The sequence below is a fragment of the Astatotilapia calliptera genome, chromosome 7 (assembly GCF_900246225.1).
Source record: "Astatotilapia calliptera chromosome 7, fAstCal1.2, whole genome shotgun sequence".
Taxonomy (NCBI): Eukaryota; Metazoa; Chordata; class Actinopteri; order Cichliformes; family Cichlidae; genus Astatotilapia; species Astatotilapia calliptera.
In genome coordinates, this window is record NC_039308.1 from 4,689,883 (window position 1) to 4,709,820 (window position 19,938).

Sequence of the window (19,938 nt, forward strand, 5' to 3'; positions counted from 1 at the left end):
ACATGACTGTAACTCCTTAACCTGCAGAGAAAGTTCAAATGGTTCCTGAAAGGTGAGAATTATTATGTAATTTTACAGCCCAAACAACCTAAACAACCTAAATGCAGTGTTGTCATATTCAAAATAAACAGAAAAAAAATTGAATATCCAGATCTTTAACAGAGTACTTTGACTTTCTGGATAATCCTTTCATCCAGCAGCTAGAGCTGGCTGCAGAAAGGTTAGTGGGAACATCTCATTTTTACGCATAATTTTGTAAAGATTGAGTAGTTGTGATACAAAGCCAAGCTTGCATGCTGCTCTTTTGACTTTGATCTTCTCACCAAAGTCTTGGCGTGGAAGCGAGTGAGCGCGTTTATGGAAAAATGTGGAACCATGCTTTAAAGTAAGACCATTTTCTGGATATAAACGAATGAATGCAGTGAAAACGAGGCCCTCATAATGCAGTTAAACAAGCGTGCATCCGTAATTTGAGTGTGTGTGCAGGTCAAAGGTTGATGTACAACGAAAAGAGCCCTCCACCCCCCAGTTTTCTGTTATCTGCAGCCTCTCCACACACATAATCACCAACATCAGGAGCGCTTTTGTCTAATTTGTTGCAGAGAATTGCGTAATTGAGTCTCATTGCTTGCAGCTCAGTAGTACAATCGCCTTCTGTGATCCTGGAGCAGTGTGCATGGTAGCGAGAGTTGGGGGGGGTTTCCTCTTCAAGCTTGCAGGGGCAGCGATGACAAAGTTGAATGCAAGTGTGTGTGTGTGTGTGTGTGTGTGTGTGTGTGTGTGTGTGTGTGTGTGTGTGTTTCAGGGGGAGGAGAGGCCTGAAGTGTGCCCTCCAGATCCTGGGTTTCAAGCTGAGGCACTTGACTTTGTGTGTGTTTTTTATGTTGTCCTGAGTGTCGATGCAGATGTGTGGGGGTTTTGTTGTTTTGTTTTGGGTTTTTTGCACTTGTGTGTGAGCGCACATGTGTTTTACATTCTGCAGAGTGTGTGTGCTCAGCCGTATGTGAGCTGCTTGAATATACAAAGTGCATAAAGGTGGGAGTGTGTTACTTCTGGTGATGTCAAGGGGCTCTGTGTTCTCAGTCTGAACGCAGCTCTGTTAGTTTGGGGGTTTGCTCACTTCCCCTGGCAGCTTTTCTGACACACACACACGCACGCATGTGGTGGGCTTCATAAACAAACCCTTATATTTCAACTTTTGGCAAACTTTGTAACTGTCAGATTCGTACATACACACTCCACATACTCACAGCTTCCTATCCCACAGAAGCAGGAGCCACATGTAAACCGCAGCACAGACACCCTCAGATTATCCGACCCACTGACTAACACTGGTCAACACTGAGACATCACGCTAGACTGTGTTAATTAACTGGCTAAATGTGCCAGAGTTGTGGAACTCATTAAGAGCGTGAGACAGAAATTCAGCCAAAAGTGTCACTGGCAGATGTATATATTGCGGTATAGCATGTATCCACAAGAAAATGTCCATGGATGAGACGTTACAGTCTGCAAAACGAGGGCAACTATGTGATGTGAAAATCCCAGTCACTGCCCAATGATGTCTATATATAGGGACTGATATTAAAGGGTGGTGTGGCCAACACTGAATAAACAGACTGGGAAAAAAATAAAGTGATTTCATAAATGCTTAGTTAAACACAAACTGCGCATTTTGGGCTGAGATAGATTTTGGTCGTCCGACCAGAGATATCGCTAGCCCCGGGACGTCGGGCCAGCGATTTTGCGAGCCCTGTTACTTGTTATGTAGAGTTTAGGCAGTGTAGGAATTTTAAGACCGATACCAGTACCGATATTTCATGGTTTTAAAAAGCCAATATTTGTTTTTGTAGTTACTCATAAATCCTAATATCACGATACAGGTTAAAAATAAGCTCCATTTGCAATGAAATTTTATGCAATGAAGACCTGTTACGATCATCATTACAAATAACAAATGGCCAGTTGATGACCGTCTCCCCGGTGCTTCATGTAGACCAGGGACATCAAACTTTGATAATTGGGCCTTGAAGCATGAAACTACATGATAAATGTGTAAAATTACAGAAAAGGTCCCTGTAGTCCTTTGCTAAAAACGTCCTTTAATTATATAATTAAACAAACATACATTTCTGTAGTAAATTGTGGAAAAACTGCAGCTTTTCTGTAATTTAATTGTTTATCTATTATTTAATTGCCTTGGAGTAGGATGTGTGGCAAATGAGGATATTAGGGTTGGTGTCTGTGTTTAAGTTCCACTCCTTCATATTTTGAAAGCTGTCCAGTGGGCGAAATTGGAGTCTTTGCTGGGCTGATTCTTGGCCCCGAACCTTATCTTTAATACCTCTGGTGTAGACCCTCATCTAAGTGTTGTCATAATCAGTTCATTTGTCGCCCTGGCTGCAAGTTGTGTGAATGTGTTCATTTTGTGTCGTTGTTAACATCAGTGAACACCTCTGGGCTCGGCCTCATCGACCTCTTTTATTGCAGTCTTAAATCAAAGGTGTTCTCTTTCACAGGGGCTAATCCGAGTGGACACTGAGGTTAAACAAGTAAGCCAAAGCTTCCAGTCTCTCCATAGCAGCTGTGTGACTGAAATGTGTGCCCTCTGTTATTTTCACTGAAGTTTAGATGTTGAGAAGGCATACCACCTCAGACAGACACACACCAGAGCAGTAATTGGACCATTACGCGGGATGGGGGATGATGAACTCAGTGAGCGGGCTATGACACAATGGTTTCTCCTCAAGACCACTGTTTATTTTTCTGTATGTCCACCAGGTCTGCTCACAAGAAGCTCTTTCATAGCTCTAAAATAGTGCTGTGTGTGTGTGTGTGTGTGTGTGTGTGTGTGTGTGTGTGTGTGTGTGTGTGTGTGTGTGTGTGAGTCAGTGAGACTTTACCTGTTTTCTTTACCTTAGATAGCGGGATATGTAAATGTGTAAACATGGATGCCATTTGAGGCTGTCGTGCCCACGGCACGAAGGAAGGTGGTGTGTAAAGGAGAAAGTGAGTGTTAATGAAAAGCGCGTTACAGGCCTGTGGCTTTCAGTCACAGTTGGGACTGTATAGTCCCTCACACCGCCAAGACCACATACCACTGCGCACACAAACCAGCACAGACTACTCGATACATACAAGCATGAATGGTCTCTATTAAACCGCCAACTGTGCTTCCACCACCACATGTGTCAGGTCTATATGTATGGTTTTCAGGGTTATTGTTTTATTTGTGCACACAAAGCCTCAGTATGAGCACTTTGTCATTTACTGTACAGTTCTGAGATGCAGGGACAGGTAACCACCGCAAATTTCATAGTGCGACGATAAATCTGTGTCTTAGAACAGCGGTCCCCAACCCCCGGTCCGTGAGTCGTTTGGTACCGGCCGCGAGAGTTGAGGCTCAGGTGTGAAATGTATGGTTTTCAGGGTTTTTATCGGTTTTCAGCGTTATTTTGTTATCGTTTTTATCGTTTACTCGGTTTTCCTGGGTCTTTTCACGTGTGTTATGAATAAATCTTCTTTTTTTCGGTACGGGTACTAGTTTTATTTTGTTGTATTTATCCGCGACACCTTAAAGGCCGGTCCGTGAAAATAATGTCGGGCATAAACCGGTCCGTGGCGCAAAAAAGGTTGGGGACCGCTGTGTTAGAAGACACTGGGACTGATAATGATGATGTTAGGGAAGCTGAACTTATTGCGTAGTGAGTTTGCTTCGAGTTTTTTAGCCAGGATTGTCAATACTTGCTTCAAAGTGTGATTTTAAAAAGTTAATTTGTCTGAAAGTTTTTCGCCTGTTATCAGCGATGGTAACGAAGTGATAGGAAACATGGATTGTATTCGCAAGATGTATCTTCAGAGTCTGTAAAGCTAAGCTAATGTGAAGTCCCTTGATCTTGCATTCTTGATAATGGCCAGCAGGGGGCGACTCAAAGTCTTTCATTTGTGAACAGTGCTTGGCTCTTTTACTGTGTGGTGTAAGTGAACACATCCTGATGGGTTTACGGTTTTATTCACTAGTTTAAGTTTTTATTGAATGCAACTTAATGTTTATTCTGCAAACTTTGCTCATAAAGGAGAATCACCACGTGGAATCATTCGCTAGTTATATATAGTTTACTAGCAACTAGGGCTGCTCGATTATGGCAAAAATGATAATCACGATTATTTTCACTGAAATTGAGATCACGATTATTTGACGATATTTATTTAACCCTTTAAGACCTACTATAGAACCAAGTCCACCAGAGCTTATATTATTTTTTTACATGTTGTAGTGCCATTTGTGGGAGCATTTCAAGTTGCTATACATCAATACAACTGTTATAGCCCATATTTTAATAATATGTATGCATTAAGTCCATAGTAATTACATAAATTGCAAAAAAGTGCAATAAACTACAAAAAAAATTGAAAATCGCTTTTGTTTTGTTTACATATATTTCTACTTGGAGAAATTTAAGAGGTTTATCCCTCAAAACTTTAAATACAATAAAGTTGCAAAAAATAGTTTCCCACCACAGGAAATTTATTTTGAGTGTCTTCATAGTTTTATTTTGGAGATACAGCAATTTTTATATACTGCAGGAAAAACAAAAAAAATCCTATGATGCAAATTTGCAAAGAAAACAGCATGTGCATCATTTCACTGTGGGAAGTGTTACGAACAGCTGATAGGAACGGCAAAACGTGTTTCTGGAATATTATGTTTTTGTTCCTGCAAGCGCTTTTTATGCAATTTTTGCAAAGCTATATGTGGAACGAAACCGTGACCGAGGACAAGCTGATGGCATCAGATGTAAGTACAACTCCTCCGGTTTCATATGCAAAACAAATTATTGCGCTAGCTTACACGGTTCAGGTTCTACAGGGATTTAAAAATAGTTACACAAAACGGAGCGTGCTGCTCTGACCGGCTTTAAAGGGTTAACAATGACTTTAAAAAAATAATATAAAATAGTGTGCAACACCACTGAAGTTTTTTTTTTTTTTAAACTCTCTTTTCAACCAACGGCAGTCACTCTCCAAATAACTTCTGCTTAGCTTTCCGAGCTTCCCTCGGGTCCTCTTAATCAGCGGTCTCCAACCTTTTTTGCGCCACGGACGGTTTATGCCCGACAATATTTTCACGGACCGGCCTTTAAGGTGTCGCGGATAAATGAGGGAGGGGCTAATAATCGGCTCAGTCATTTTTAATGATCGTTGAAAGCCCAGATCGTAATCGTGATTAAAATTCGATTAATTGAGCAGCCCTACTAGCAACTGAAGTTTTTTTTGAGCAGCAAATCAGTTGTGTATGTTCTATTTGTATAGTTTTATGATTATTGAGATAATTTCATCCAAAATCCATCCATCCATCCATCTTTTTTTTTTTTTTTTTTTTTGTCCAGATCAAACATCTGAACCATTCAGAGGTTCATTTGAGTGATTTGCTGCCTGTTAGCACAACTGTCAGTCATAGACTCCTATCCATGTGCAGCCGTTATAAAGAAGACAAACAATGTTTTAGTGCCAGGTTGTAAACCTCTTTATTTAATTGCTGAAAATGGACATTTTCTCATACGAGTCCATGGGGATTGTCTCAAATTTAGAGCCAGCCTCCAGTGGTCATTGGAGGAACTGCAGGTTTTGATGATTATAGTATGTGTTTGCTTCATTTGGGCCCGGCCCTGAGGATTGTCACTTGGTCCAGATTGACAGATGTGAGCCCAGTTCTCACTATAGTGTATTTATTATGGAAAATATAACATTTCTAATTGTATATTTGACATTTTATGTCTGTGAAGGTTCTCAGTCATCCAGGTCATCATAGTCTAAGAAGCTTGGAAAGAAAAGCATCTGGACTTCTTTAAGTTTCCTTGAAGATGTTTCACCTCTCATCCGAGATGTTCGTTCACAGTGGACATAGATGGCTTCTTTTACTCCTCGTTCAAACCATCTGTCTTCTCTGTCCAAAATGTGAACATTGCGTCCTCGAAAGAGTGACCTCTGACCTTTAGATGCAGATGGACATTTTACACATTTTGGGAATTTTTTGTTTGCCCTAAAACCAAGTGTGACATTTCCTGCAGATAAACAGTGGTGTCTGAGGTTAAACCTTCTGTTTTACCTTGCAGAAATATTGCGTGAATTAAATAGTACACTAAATTAATTTCACACATCCTTATTTTTAGTTTCAGAAACCTTGCACGTGCACTTGTTTGGCCCTGTGACTGTTTAGTGAATTAAACCAAACCTGACTCTACATCCTCCTCTTTTATTTCTTTATTGGACTGCATTGGGTTGCTATAGTAACAGGGCTGTCTACTGCAGGAGACAGAAACAGCCCGAACTGTCACTGTTTTGTCACAAGCTAAAGGAGACTTGACTAATTTTTATCTAGTCAAGGATTCACTGCTGAACTGTTACTGTGCTGGTAGGAGCGTGATATGGATGTGTCCGTGTGTATGTCTGTCCACTAATGATGTAATCGGTCTTTGTTGCAGAGATACTTCAGTCGGATAGACCCAACCTGAGGAGGACACAGAGCGAGGAGACTCCCAGTACAGCGGGATCACAGGCCAGGTCAGAAAACGCACACAAAGACACACACACTGTGACTGTTTGGGATTTGGGTACAGTCCTCAACAATGCTTCAACAATATTTTAATGGAGTAAAACTATGGTTAACATCCAACTCATTGTGCCGTTACACATGTAACGGGGGATTCTGGGAAATAGCTCAGTTCAAGACTCTGAATCTTTTTCTACCAACATATGTGGTGGTTAGTTGTGGTTTTCTCCACACAAGAAAGGGGATCATTTATCCCCTTCCCAAAATTTTGCGTTTGCGTCACGGTGTAATAATTCCCACCATCTGGCATCTGCATAAAACGGACTTTGGGTTCCTGGATCTGCACAGCTTGCTGTCATCTAGGGGAAATTTGATATTTTATTTTATTATTTTATTAGAGCACGTCGTGGGATATTGTTGTTTTGCTCTCCAGCTCATGAAGAGCTTGGGGTGACACAGCAGGACAGATGGCCCAAAAGTCTGGGATTTCTTAATTGTCATAACTCCATGGCTGTCATAATGAACAGTGACATTTAGGCTCATAAAATTTCTGAATTATAACATGAAATATAACAAGATATACAAAAGGAGGTGCATACACTGTAGCCAGCTTTCATTAGAGCTTCTTTATGAGTTATGTGGGGAATACTGTAGACTGTACTGGCATCTCCTGCGGGATATATTGCATTAGATAAGCTAAAGTTATAGCTTATGTCTAAAACATTAAATAAAAAAAAAATAAAAATCAGCTCATTTTTTCTAATAGGCAATAAAACTCCAAAGAGATTCACTTTTCTGGCATATCAGGCGAGCAAAACATCAAATACAAGTCATGATTATCTCCTGTTGAATAGCTGAACACCAGAATAATAGAGTGTATTTATAAAAGCCATCATTTCAGCATTATTCTGTCTTAATGTTTATTTCCATAAGTCAGATTTTTAAAAGACTTTGTGATTCTTTATAGCCTAACAAACCAAAAATGCCTTTTCAAAGAAAAAGAGGCTTCTTTAATCCCACCGCTTTAGAAAGTCTGCAGACGTTGTGGTACAGTAAGAACAATAATAATAAATACAATGCTAAACTTTCCAAACCCGTTTCTAAAAAACTGTTTATGAAAGTCATAAACCCCAGGCGTAATTGTAATCAAAATAAATGCAGAAAAGAGAAGAAAAGGGTCGAGTGGAGGAAGCCACTCGACTGAAGCACTTATGCAGAGTGCCAGCATGTTATCCCCCCCCCCAAGTGTGGTTTCAGACGCAGCTCTCACTGGCTAGAATGGTAGCGAGATAATAAATAGTGGAGCAGGCTGCATTTATTTCCAAGCTTTGCTGCGGGAGTGCATGGGGTCAGATGGTATTTCCCTCTAAACACTGTGGGGGGGCATTAAGCACAGTTCAGCCAAGAGCCTAAACCGCTGCTGTCATGGCGAGGCAGTCAACATCTCTATACTGCATATGAAGAGATGCCACCAACAGACAAGATGAGAGGCTTCTTATGCTGTTCTCAAGTGTTCTCATTGCATGAACATGGTCATAAAAACATGCAGACGTGCACACTGCACTGTTAGTTCTCCTTATTGAGCTGCGTAAACAACTGAATCTAGAGATCGCCGTCCAAGCTCGGCCCCAGCATTCCTCAGTCCTGGGGGGGCAAGCCATCGTGCTTTTCTCTTTCTCGTCAGAAAAGCAAAGTTATATTTAGCGTTGGGGAAAATATGATAGTGTTCAGAGAGGAAAAGCAGCTGACACCTCTGCGTGTGTGGTTGAATTGTGAGTCGTCAAAACAAAGGATATAAAAGGACGAGGTGAATAAAGTAAGTGCAGATGTTGATATGTCTTCTTCTTTTCTTTCTCTGTTTTCAGGAGCAACAGGCACTCAGTGGGGGGTTCGCAGGGTGAGTCCTCGGGGGACTCCAGAGGGAGCTCTCTGACAAATGGGGATCTGAGTGAGGAGCAGATCCCCGGACCCGTTGCTCGCCGGCAGTCCTCTAAGAGTCACGGCAGCCCCGGAAACAGCGCAGGTAGGAAAGTCTGCTCACCTCGCCACGGTGTCACGCACAGTTTAAGAACACAGGCTTTTTACATTTACGTGGTTACACTGCTGAGGAAGCTTTTAAAAGGGAGCATCCAAGAAAATAACCACGTTACACCACGCTACAGCGAATGGTAGATGTGGCTAAGATAATATTTCAGCTGTTTATTTACAGAAATTTAATCAGCAGCTTTTATATATGCTTCGTATGGAAAATGGATTTTAAGCTTTACTTTGTCACAAATGAGAGAAATTTTGGACTTTAGGTCAGAAAAAGTAGAAACATAAAAGAGATAATGGGAATTCTTCACACTTTCTACCATTTTCTAGGTGATAAAAAAGAATTATGAGGAGATGAGCTGTAGTGAAAATAATCAAAAAGTTTTTATCCACTCCTAAATATGTCACATGACAATTTTAGATATGCGTAGTGTCACAGTTTTGAAAGACGTTCAACACACTAAACAAAATTAAACAAAATGATTCAATTAAGCAACTTATCGAGATGAGCAGGCTGAAAAATATGCTGAAAGGCTACTGCAGGGGCTTCAGTCAATAAAAACATTGTATGTGTGCATCCTTCGGTGATTTTCTCACAGGCAGATAGATTTTTGTTTATTTTGCAGCCTAAGGATCGCCCACTCATTTTCGGGAATTAGAAACACCTTCCAAGTGCAAATGCCAAACTTGAAGCTTGAAATTGTGTTACCGTCTAAAGATTGCCAAACTTAACATTTAATTTAAAGGTCATTGGAAGCGTTTAATGCCTTTATTTGACAGCACTGGTGGAGAGAAAGGAAATGTGGGAAAAGAGAGTAGCTGAGTAATATACAGCAGATGCTTCAGCTACTTGTAATCAACCAATCAAAAAAAACGTTTGTTTGTCTATCTTGGTCCCAAATCATCTCTCATGCAGCCATCAGTCCACTCACTCTTAAACCGTAATTTCTTAATTGACTGTAAGAACGCATCACATCATCTTCCCAGCTTTTCTTATGCTTCTTGTTGCCCGTGTCTTCTCTCAGATAAGGTTGAGCTGACGTCTAATGGACTGGAGAACAATCGCGGCGTGTCCCTACACACGCCTCCTCCATCTTCTCCTTCGGGCAGGTCTCCAGCTGCCAGCAGCAGCAGCAGTAGCCCCTCTCCTGGTCAGCAGGAAGCCCTGGGTCCAGCTGCCTCAGTGGAGCCCAGCTCCAACACCACCTCTAGCACAGAGCAGGCCAGCAACAGCACCACAGAGCCCACCACAGACTCACTCCCAGCAGGGTAAGAGCCAGTGTGTCACAGCATCTCATAGTCAGCCTGTAGTTTGAGCAGCAAACTATAAACGATACGAAAGACTGCCACAGAAACAACGAGAGGAATATTTATTGTTTAAGAAAATCTTAAACACACACTGCTGTATCTACATGTAAAAATGCTAGCACATTAAATGTTAAAAGTAAGCAGTGATTAATAATCTGTTATTGTGTATAGATAAACTTTGTATGGATGCTGGAGTAGGCCCGGATCTTTCGTGTAAACTGTGAATGCGTCATAAGTATTTAATTGTGAGAAAGTTGAGTCCTCCCATACTAAAACATTTAATTTCCTTTTCATTCCTCATCCTGTAATAAAATGAAGTCTGCCTTCTATATATATTTTTGCTTCTTGTAGCTTACTTCACCTATTTCAGTTTTATTCGTTTTATTACCAGCACCATATTTGCCTCTGAAACTCTGAACCCAGTCAAATCTTCCAATAGTTTTGTAAGAATCTGCGTAGTGTGTGTATATTTGCAGTTTCAACCTAAAAGTGGGGATTCATTAATAGTTATCAGATGAATAAGCACAGAATGAGATGACTGCCACCAATATGTCAGAAAAGAATATTTTACTGATAGACTAAAATGGTGTTTCCAGTGTGAGTCGTGTGTTTACAGAGGTCGAGGTGAATGATTTTTTTTTTTTATAGAGGATAAAACTTCAGCAACACTTGTTGAGTCAGTGCCCCTAAAAAGCTTAAGTGTGTGGATGGCTGCAGGTGAGCGAGATGCATTTAGAGGTTTATTACATTAAGGGACACTCCCTGACTACTTTAAAAACAAAACAAAAAAACTTAAGATGTATTTGGCAGTCCAAGAAAATCTTGGATATCTCGTTGCTGGAATGTATTCGGTGTGATAGTAAATGAATATTTGTGCATGCTTGTCTCTTCTCTCTTTGTGCAGCTGGGAGCAGAGGGTGTTGCCTCATGGCAGAGTGTACTACGTTGACCACAACACCAAAACCACAACGTGGGAGAGACCACTGCCACCGGGGTGCGCCCGTAGCACTTTTAAATGTGTTTTCTCCATCAGTGCACTGGTTGTTTAGGGTTACGTAAAGTTAGGCTAATGCATGTGTCAACATTCCTTTCTGTAAACTAAAGGGCATTCAGTCATCACCTGTCTGAAAATAACCGTTTCCTCTGATATCTGTGGCCACTTTTTTTAGCTTCACCATCTGACAGTAACGTAACTGGGGAAAAGCAGGATCTGTCCTTAAATAACCATTTATGCCAGATTCAGATTAATGGTCTGACATTTGTGTCTATTTGGCTACATAGAGAGGAGGATTATGGTAATTACAGAAGATACAGAGGCCCACTTGTGTGCCGTCCTTGCCCAGTGGTAATGACACTTTGCGTAGGTTGAGAGCTGATTGTGTAAAAAGTTGGCTTGTCCGGGAAAAGGAACAACAGCGGAGTTCAGCATCTAGACAAAAAAAACCCCACTGAAGATAAACAAGTGTTCTGTTCCAGGTTGAAATCATGACGTACTGTTTCTGTTCCAGGCTTGCACGTCAGCATAGGTAGACAATAAAGGCGCAGTTTGATCTCATTGCTTTGCACCGAACGGTTGAGGACATTAGGTTCAAACTGGACTTGGTTGAAATGCCCTGTGCCACAATGATTTAGGCCGATGCCTAAATCATTCCTGAAACATCAAAGTCAAAATGACAAAAAAAAAAGAATGTTTTATCAAAGAAAAAAGTAAAACTTAAAGCAAAACTGGCCAAAAGAGAATGGAGTTTATTATGACTAAACAGCAGTGGAGTGTGTGAGTCAGCAGTGTCGACGATGGAAAAGCAAGCAGAGGTGTTGTGGGACAGAAGGAAATGAGAGATGCTTTATTGTTCTGAGGCCCTTGTGAAGCACATCAGCTGACTGGCTGCTAAAGTTGACAGCGTTCTGTTGAAACGAGCCAAAACAGCCTCTGAGTTGGTGGGAGGGGCATCTGACCCCTGTGAGCTCTGATTGCAGCAATTCCATTGAAGTGAACTTGCCACAAGAATTTCAGTTCTGGGTGGACTGTGACTTTAAAATTAAAGCTGAACATATAAAGTTCCCTCCCAGTCTTGGTTTCTGCCCGATCAAAGCTTCTTGTTTTATTAAGAGCACGTTATATGTTCTCTGGCATAAACACACACATTGCACTGTAACTGTGCCTAACGCTGCAGCTTGATCGTAGTGTTTGTGTGCGGAGGCATCGTAACGAGAACACTGTTTCTCCCTCTTCTGGAGTACAGTGTTCTGCCAGAGTTCAGCCCATTTACCACATTTTTACTTGGAGTGAGTATTGATTGATTTTCAGAGCGTTTGACTGGGTGACAGAGAGAAAGAGAGGCTGTTTTTAGGAAAAGGTTGCCCCCCCCAAACCTCCACCTCAGATTTTCCATACAAGGAACGAGAGCGTGGGGGCCCAGAGAACAAAAGTCCTTTCTTCATGCCACATGTACTTCCATCCACCACTGTGCTGGCGGATGGCCGTTGTGGCCCTTCAGAGGATCAATTAGCAAGCTAATACCGCGCTAACGCTCCAGATGTACACATCAGGAGCTGTTTAGAGGTTGGGGTAGTTAGGCAATAGTGTTTTTTAAAGAAAGCAATCCAAAGCCAGACTGAGGAGAGCTTCTCACATTGTTCTTCATCATATCATTTGCAGGGTTTGTGAGCAGTAACACGTCACAAGCTCAAAAATTTCTTTAGACCAAACAGACTAAACTGAAAAGCTTTTGTTTATATCCAGTATAGCATTTCAAAACATCAAATGATTACATCTTGACTAAAATGGTTAGAGTTAAGAAGAAGTACAGCATGCCAGACCAAAGTGTAGCCGTGATTTCCACTTAAAAAGTCAGTCTGAAAAACTTAACAAAGCCTTAAGCAGTAATCAGATCTGCGGCTGTGTTACTGAGCAACAGTATTTTTTCTTTGACGCTAAACAAACCAGAGTTCAGATTGAAGCTATCATGACCGAGCCCGGCCTGAAGCTTTAATCTCATTCTGCCCTCCACGGGAAACCCATGTGAGATTACCTTTTCTGTCTTGTTTTTTGACTATCCACTCTTTGTTGGTTAACGATACACCTAAAGGTATAAATTCTTGCATTTTAATTCTGTTCAGTTTACTTCTTTTGAATTAAATTGTATTTATAATGTACAAAATCACAACAACAGTCATCTTAAAGTGCTACATCCCCCTATAAGCAAGCACTTGGCGACAATGGGAAAGAAAAACTCTCTTTTAGAAGAAACCTCCAGCAGGGAGGGGCGGCCATCTGTTGTGACCGTTTGGGGGTGAGGTGAGGAAGAAGGAACGAAGCCACGCTGTGGAAGAGAGACAGAGATGATTAATAATAACTAATGATTCAATACAAAGAGGTATATAAACACATTGTGAGTGAAGAAGAAACACAGTGCATCATGGGAAGCCCCCAGTAGCTTAGACGTATTTTGGCATAACTAAGGGAGGATTCAGGGGTCACCTGGTCCAGCCCCAACTATATGCTTTATCAAAATGTAAACTTTGAAGCCTAATCTTAAAAGTAGAGAGGGTGTCTTTCTTCCAGATCTATACTGGAAGCTGGTTCTCCAGATGTCTGTTTTTAAATATCCTAAAAATCACAAGTAAGCCTGCAGTCTGAGAGCAAAGTGCTCTAATTGATTGATACAGTACTATAAGGTCTTTGAGATATGACGCAGCCTGATTAGTCATCACCTTAAGTGATGAAAAGGATTTTCAATTTGGTTCTGGATTTAACAGGGAGCCAATGAAGAGAATCTAATATGGGAGAAATAAGGTTCCAAAAGAGGATGCATCAAGGTGGCATCCCAGTCCCATCCCAATGCCTGAACCACCAGCTTTGGCCTTTTGATATAAGGAGCAGCGGCTCCAGGCTGTCTGCACTCCTCACACTAACTCTGAGTCCACTCTACAGAAGAAATCATCTCAGCCGCTTGAAGATGCAACTAACTCTTTCTGCTTGGAGTATAACCCAAAATGGAATCGACACTGAATGCTCATATTGTTCACCTAATGTTGTTTTTTTCATTATTACCTTTTTTTCCCACCAATAATTCAGCAGTTTAAGTAAGTCAAGCACAGACAGGAGACGGAGCTAATAAGTGTTGCTTTTGATTGACACGGTTATAAATAATGATTGAACTGTTCAAACAAAGCTCAACACTGCACTGTGTGATCTGAACATGGTGATGGGACTGTAGTCTACAAATTCCAGGAAATACACAGAGTAGATGGTTAATGACATGGTACCATAACTGGTACAGAGCGTCAGAGACAGATAGCCCAACTGAGGAGAGACTCAGACGGGCCTCTGTGGGCTCTGGGATTTTCCTCGGCTCCAGTAAATAACAAGCCAGCGCTAATATCAGAGAGGGAGCAGAGTTTTCTTGTGCATTTTAAAGAAAGCTCAGAGGCATCGTGGTCAGACAGACTGTCCCTCCACCAAATAACTCGCTGTGTTTGCAGTCATCCGTGTTACTGAAGTGTCCTTGAGAAAGAGACTTCTTTGCCGGGGCTGTCACATGATCCTCCTGGTTTGTCTGTGTTTACATTCATGCACTGCGTCACCCATTAGTATCATATAAAATATCATATCAAGTTCTTAGAGAGCTCAGCAGTGTTTTTAAATATTATATATGTAATAGTAATTTATCTAATTTAAACACCTTATTGGATCGCTTGCTTTCATTGTATTTGTTACCATTTTTTAGTTACTAACTTTTGAACATGGGGCTGCTGTCTGGTTATTAGAACCAAAAAGCCTGACTTAAAAAAGAATTTGAACTGTACTTTTTCCCCCATCATTAACAATTTAACAAGTAGATGAAAAATTATTATTGTGGGCTGGCATTAAAACTAATTATTTCCACTTACCTTGACCTAACTATGCATGTTACTTTTCAAGAAGATTGTTTGTCCTGAGAAATGCGTAATGTGTGTCTTTGTCCTAAGATGTAACCAAGTCCAGGATCTTCTGTTGCATGTCTTTTATTTTCTTCCATCTCACTGTGAGCTTGTTCTGCTGGGCACTAAAGGCTTAAATACCCAACAGATGAAAATTATTACCATTTTGTGTTATATAAATATGCAGGCATCCAATAAAACATGATGCAGCAAGTAAACTCTTAGCCTCGGTTGGTAAACTAAATCTTCCATGCAGTTCTCCTCCTGCAGCCTGAATGTGAGTTTGCATATATGCTTCAGTGCAACAAAACTGAGCCTGTTTAGAGACTCAGGTTTGCAGCGAGTGGTCCTGGACTTTAGACAAACTGAAAGGCAGCGGCTCCAGTCATACTGATTCTGTGTGAGCCAGCTACACTGCTTGTATTATGCTGATTTCAATCAGTCGTTAAGTAGCAGTTGTGCTGTTCTCCAAATATATGAAAGGTAAAAAGAAAAAATGTAGCAAGACAAGAGTGGAGGTGTGGTGCTGCTGTGCACGACTATTTATTTTCTATCTGAGGCTGTCTGTGTGCATTTGGATTTTTTTTAAGCTGGTCTGTATCTGCAGTGAGTGTTTTTAGCCTTCGGAAGTCGATGCTGTTTTCTCTTTACCAAATTCTGTTGAACTTAAGTCAGAGATACAAGAATAGCAGCAGAGCAGCAGTCGGTCCTGGTGAGCCTGGGGAGCTGGTTTGTGTGTGTTGGGGAGGGGGGCTTTGTTCATGCGTTTGTCCTCTGTGGGTCTATTCTTTGTGTGTTTGTCTTTAAGTAGACTGTCACTATCTCAGTCCAAGTCCAGACCTCCTGTCTCAGGGGAAGAATAGCATGTACATAAACAACTGAGCACTCACATGAAGGACATGGTTAGTCTCAGTCAGAAACCTGACATATTCCATTGTTTTTACTCATCATGCGTAACGCCAGGCGTCGGCTTAAGGAGAATAAACTACTTGATATTTCAGGCTAAGCTAAAGTGATAACGTACTAAAACAAAATTCAGCTAGCTTCAGTCTCTGTCTCTTACAGCTGATTTTTAGGTGATTTACTGGAGCACTAATCCAAAGCAAGATTGAGACTTTGGAATAATCTTAAAACATCCTTAAAAAGGAAGCATTAAACAGTTTTCCATCGGAAACATTCCTTATGCCTGCCTCTTTTCCTTTCCTGAATCCTACTCTCTGTCTGCCTCCTCACTGTGTTTTCCTTCCTTTTCTCGTCTGTTTCTCTTTCCTCGTCTCCATAAATAAGTACCGTTGCTATCAGCAGCTTTTCGATGCAACCACCCACTCTTGAAGCGATTAATAAAATCTTGTTGAAAGGCACAGCGCCCGTTGCTGCCCCGACTAACCCTTTCTGCGTCCCCCCTTGCAGCTGGGAGAAACGAGTGGACCAGCGGGGCAGGTTCTACTATGTGGACCACAACACCAGAACCACCACGTGGCAGAGGCCTACAGCCGAGTCTGTGCGAAACTACCAGCAGTGGCAGAGCCAGCGCAGCCAGCTGCAGGGCGCCATGCACCAGTTCAGCCAGCGCTTCCTCTACCAGGTACCACAGGGTTTTAGTGGTTTCCAGCATGCAGTACACTGGCCTTTAAAGAGCTCAGTCAAAGATGTTTTTGAATACTTTAAAAATGTTGGAACAATTGGAAAGTAACCCCACTAGTAGCATATATCCATTTAAGCTACAGTGTTGCAAGTTGAGAACAAATAACCTTGGTGGTTAAAGCCCTTAAATGTTTACAACAGACTCTTGTTATCTCTCTGATGCATAAACCTATGTGGTGACAGCATTTCCAGATAACACCAAGCATCTACTTACATATTCTGGGTTATTTTTCTGGCAGTGTTGGTCAATGCTTTGAGCCAAACCATAAACGTGTGTCTGTCCATCCAACTCCTCATAAATCTATCTCAACAGCTGATCATCTGATCGCCTTTAAACTTGCTGGTTAAACTGTTTAGGACTTAAACGAAGTGCAGTGGTGAGCAGTTCTCATGTTTTGGCTAAAAGTTTTTTTTGAGTACTGCATGCGCCACTCTGTCCACAGGACAGGGTCCACACGCACACAGAGTTTACCGTATTCCCAGATTTCATAACCCTAAATTTACACAGTATTTAGGGCTTTGCAGGCATGTGTAGATACATATCCCCTTTTTAAACCTGGAAGTTTATTATTTCTTATTATGTGAATTGTTGCAACCAAAGATACCCAGGGTTAAATTCTTTATGAACATGCACTACACTAGTGAGGTTGCAAAAATCTCTGGGTCTCTTCCACGGTGTGTTTTGCCCTCGCTGAGCCCGATTCTTCCTGTTAAAAGGGAGTTTTTCCTTCCCGCTGTTGCTGAGTGCAAAATCCAAGGAGGTCATTTGGTTATTAGAGTTTTCTCTGTTTCATTGTAGGGCCTTTACTTTACAGTATAAACCACCTTGAGGCAAATGCTGTTGTAAATTTGCATTACATAAATACAACTGAAATGAATTGAAAAGTGGCTATAAATTGGTCAAGTGCTGAGACGAGAGGGAACGCGGTAATGTATCTTGGTATGTCTGAATCAAGCTATAAGGAACATTAATGTAATAGCCACCTAGTCTCAGTAAAGCTGTCTCTTTGTGTCGTTTAGACACAGCTATCCTCCCCCATTCTGGCGGGTTTGAAATTGAGGAAAATAAAGTTGGTTAAAAACACCAGACTTTTGAGGCGGAAGATTCCATGTTTTGGAAAAGCCGTCCTTCATTTAGACTGAGGAGACGGTGAAATTCTTGAATTTGGCACAAAACGTTTGCTTTGTTTAGATTTGGACATGACTGTCACGCAGGCACCACGAGACTAATGTCTGTATGATTTGAGTAAGTCGAGCAGTCTGAAGGCGTCGTCTGCGGGGGGTTAGGGATGATATTTGAGACTTGTTTATAGTATTTTTCCAGCGCAGCCAGTTGATGTTTGGCCGCACTTCTGACAATCACAATCTTCTCCATGAAGCAGCCAAGGTCAGATTGCAGCCAGACAGTAAAAACTTATGGGGCTAAAACAACAGAGCCTTCTCAATGGACCATTAGTAAAAAAACGCCTTAAAACTCTTATAGGCTTCTATAAAAACACCCCGCCCTGCACTCCCCGTGCTGGTGTTTCAGTTTTTATGAAATCTGTGTGTTCGTCTCAGTCTTTCTGTTTTACTCTGTCTGCTTGTGGCGGCTTATTTTATATGCTTCCAGCTGCCTGATTCCTTTGTCGTGTTTGTCGTCTTTGAAACAACCTTCACTTGTTTTTTATCAGCTTGTCCTTTTTGCTCCAGTCATTTTTTAAATGCTCTCATCATCTTTCAGCTCTTTTATCCATCAGTGAGTCCCTCCCTTTTTACACTTGTTTCACTCATTGTTGATTTCACGATGGACAGTATCTGTTTGACATGATCTGAGTTTGAACTTGAAGGCAAAACATTTAATGGAAAACACTGTCAAAGTTAGCTTTGGTCTTCATTGTGGCTTGTATTTTTCCTGACTTCTTGTCTACACACGTTAATTACTTTGGACTGCTGCAGTTGTTAGGGATGCATTGATGTGTTATGTTGCTCAGATCACTCTGAAATCTCCAAAAAGAATGGCACGATCTCCTCATTTGACTTTTATACATAGCACAGACGAAGCAACAGCAAACAGTAGGTAGGTTGGAGATACTTTCCAGCTGCTGCGTCAGCAGTTTTCCTTTGTTTCTATGTTTGCAGAAGTTTTCAACTAAACTGAAAACAGCAGCCAAGTGAACCTGCACAGTTAATCATCTCAAAAACGATCATTCATCTGTCGGCTTCTTACGATTACAAAGCATAATGTTGTTATCAGGTGTGCACTCGGAATGAGAGCAGAGAGAGGAGAAATTAGCATGATCATAAATTACAGCCTGTGTAGTAAAGGCTCTAATACTGAGCTGAAATGAGAGAAGTGCTTATAAAGAAGGCGAATTATTGTTTATTTGGTCCTGTTCTCAGGTGCTAATTTAATTTTAATTTAATTCATTTAACACTGATATTGGATTGATGTTCTCTATCAGCAGATATGCATAGACAGGGTGTCCGTATCAAATGGAAACAGTCCTCTTTTGATTACATCACCGGTCTTTCCTTTTATTTTACTTTTTTTCACATTCTCATATAAGATGAAAGCTGTATCAGTGTTTGTTATCTCGATCTGATACTGAATGCTGTCAGATTTATTCTCCACAATCCTGTTACAATGGTGGATGGCTGTATTATACATGGTCAAAGTCTATGTGAAAGTAATCCCTTTGGCTGAAAGCCGTGACTTTAGAACGAGGATATCCCTAAGACAGATGAGTCTTTTAATTATTATTTTTTAAACAGAGCAGTGGATTTTAACATACCGTTTCTAAATATCTTATTTTTCTTTAGAAAGCATAAATTATTTAAATTTGCACACAACAACAGAATTATTTTGGAAAAAAAATCAGGATTATTAGACATTTTTATTGAACCACAGCACAAATCACTGCTGTCCAATGATGTGCTTTGACTTTGTAAATGCTCAAAGCTTGTAAAATCAAGTTAAAGCCTGACACCTATTTTACACACAGTATAAAAACCTTTACCTTCACTGTCTGGAGGGCGTGCACCTCCGAGCAATCTTCCTAAAAAACAAAACAGGGGGGCGGTGGATGATCCTTTAGGAGGATATCCCCACCCCCCCCACTCCCAGCGCCTTACCACACCCACAATCACTCCGTCGACTCACGCCTTCCACCCACGCCCAACAAGAGGCACTACACTAATTCCCCCCCCCCCCCCCCCCCCCCCCCCCCCCCCCCCCCCCCCCGATTTCCCCCCCCCCCCACTCTTAATTCTAGCAGGTAGGAACAGTTAAGACTATGTGGAGCTCGGGAGGCTTTTTAGAATGTGCAAACATAGTTTTTCTGATTAATCATGCAAATGTTTTTTTAAGTCACATAATTGTAAGCTAATATATAATGATCAAGGCGATGTGGTAATATTTAGGCTAGTTCCCCCCCCCCCCCCCCCCCCCCCCGCTATACCGTTGGCACCCTCCTCCTCCCTCCCCTCGACCCCCA

The 19,938-nt window shown here is 41.3% G+C and overlaps 1 protein-coding gene across 4 annotated transcripts in view; it reads left to right on the top strand.

Moving 5' to 3' along the window:
* The window catches only part of wwp2 (WW domain containing E3 ubiquitin protein ligase 2), a 64,028-nt gene that overhangs the window by 18,475 nt on the left and 25,615 nt on the right, over positions 1-19,938 (top strand). For all 4 annotated transcript variants that reach the window (XM_026172618.1, XM_026172622.1, XM_026172620.1 and 1 more), the window contains exons 6-10: positions 6,486-6,564; positions 8,419-8,576; positions 9,613-9,856; positions 10,800-10,889; positions 16,229-16,403. In XM_026172618.1, coding sequence (XP_026028403.1) covers positions 6,486-6,564; positions 8,419-8,576; positions 9,613-9,856; positions 10,800-10,889; positions 16,229-16,403 — 746 coding nt within the window. The remainder of the gene's footprint in view (positions 1-6,485; positions 6,565-8,418; positions 8,577-9,612; positions 9,857-10,799; positions 10,890-16,228; positions 16,404-19,938) is intronic.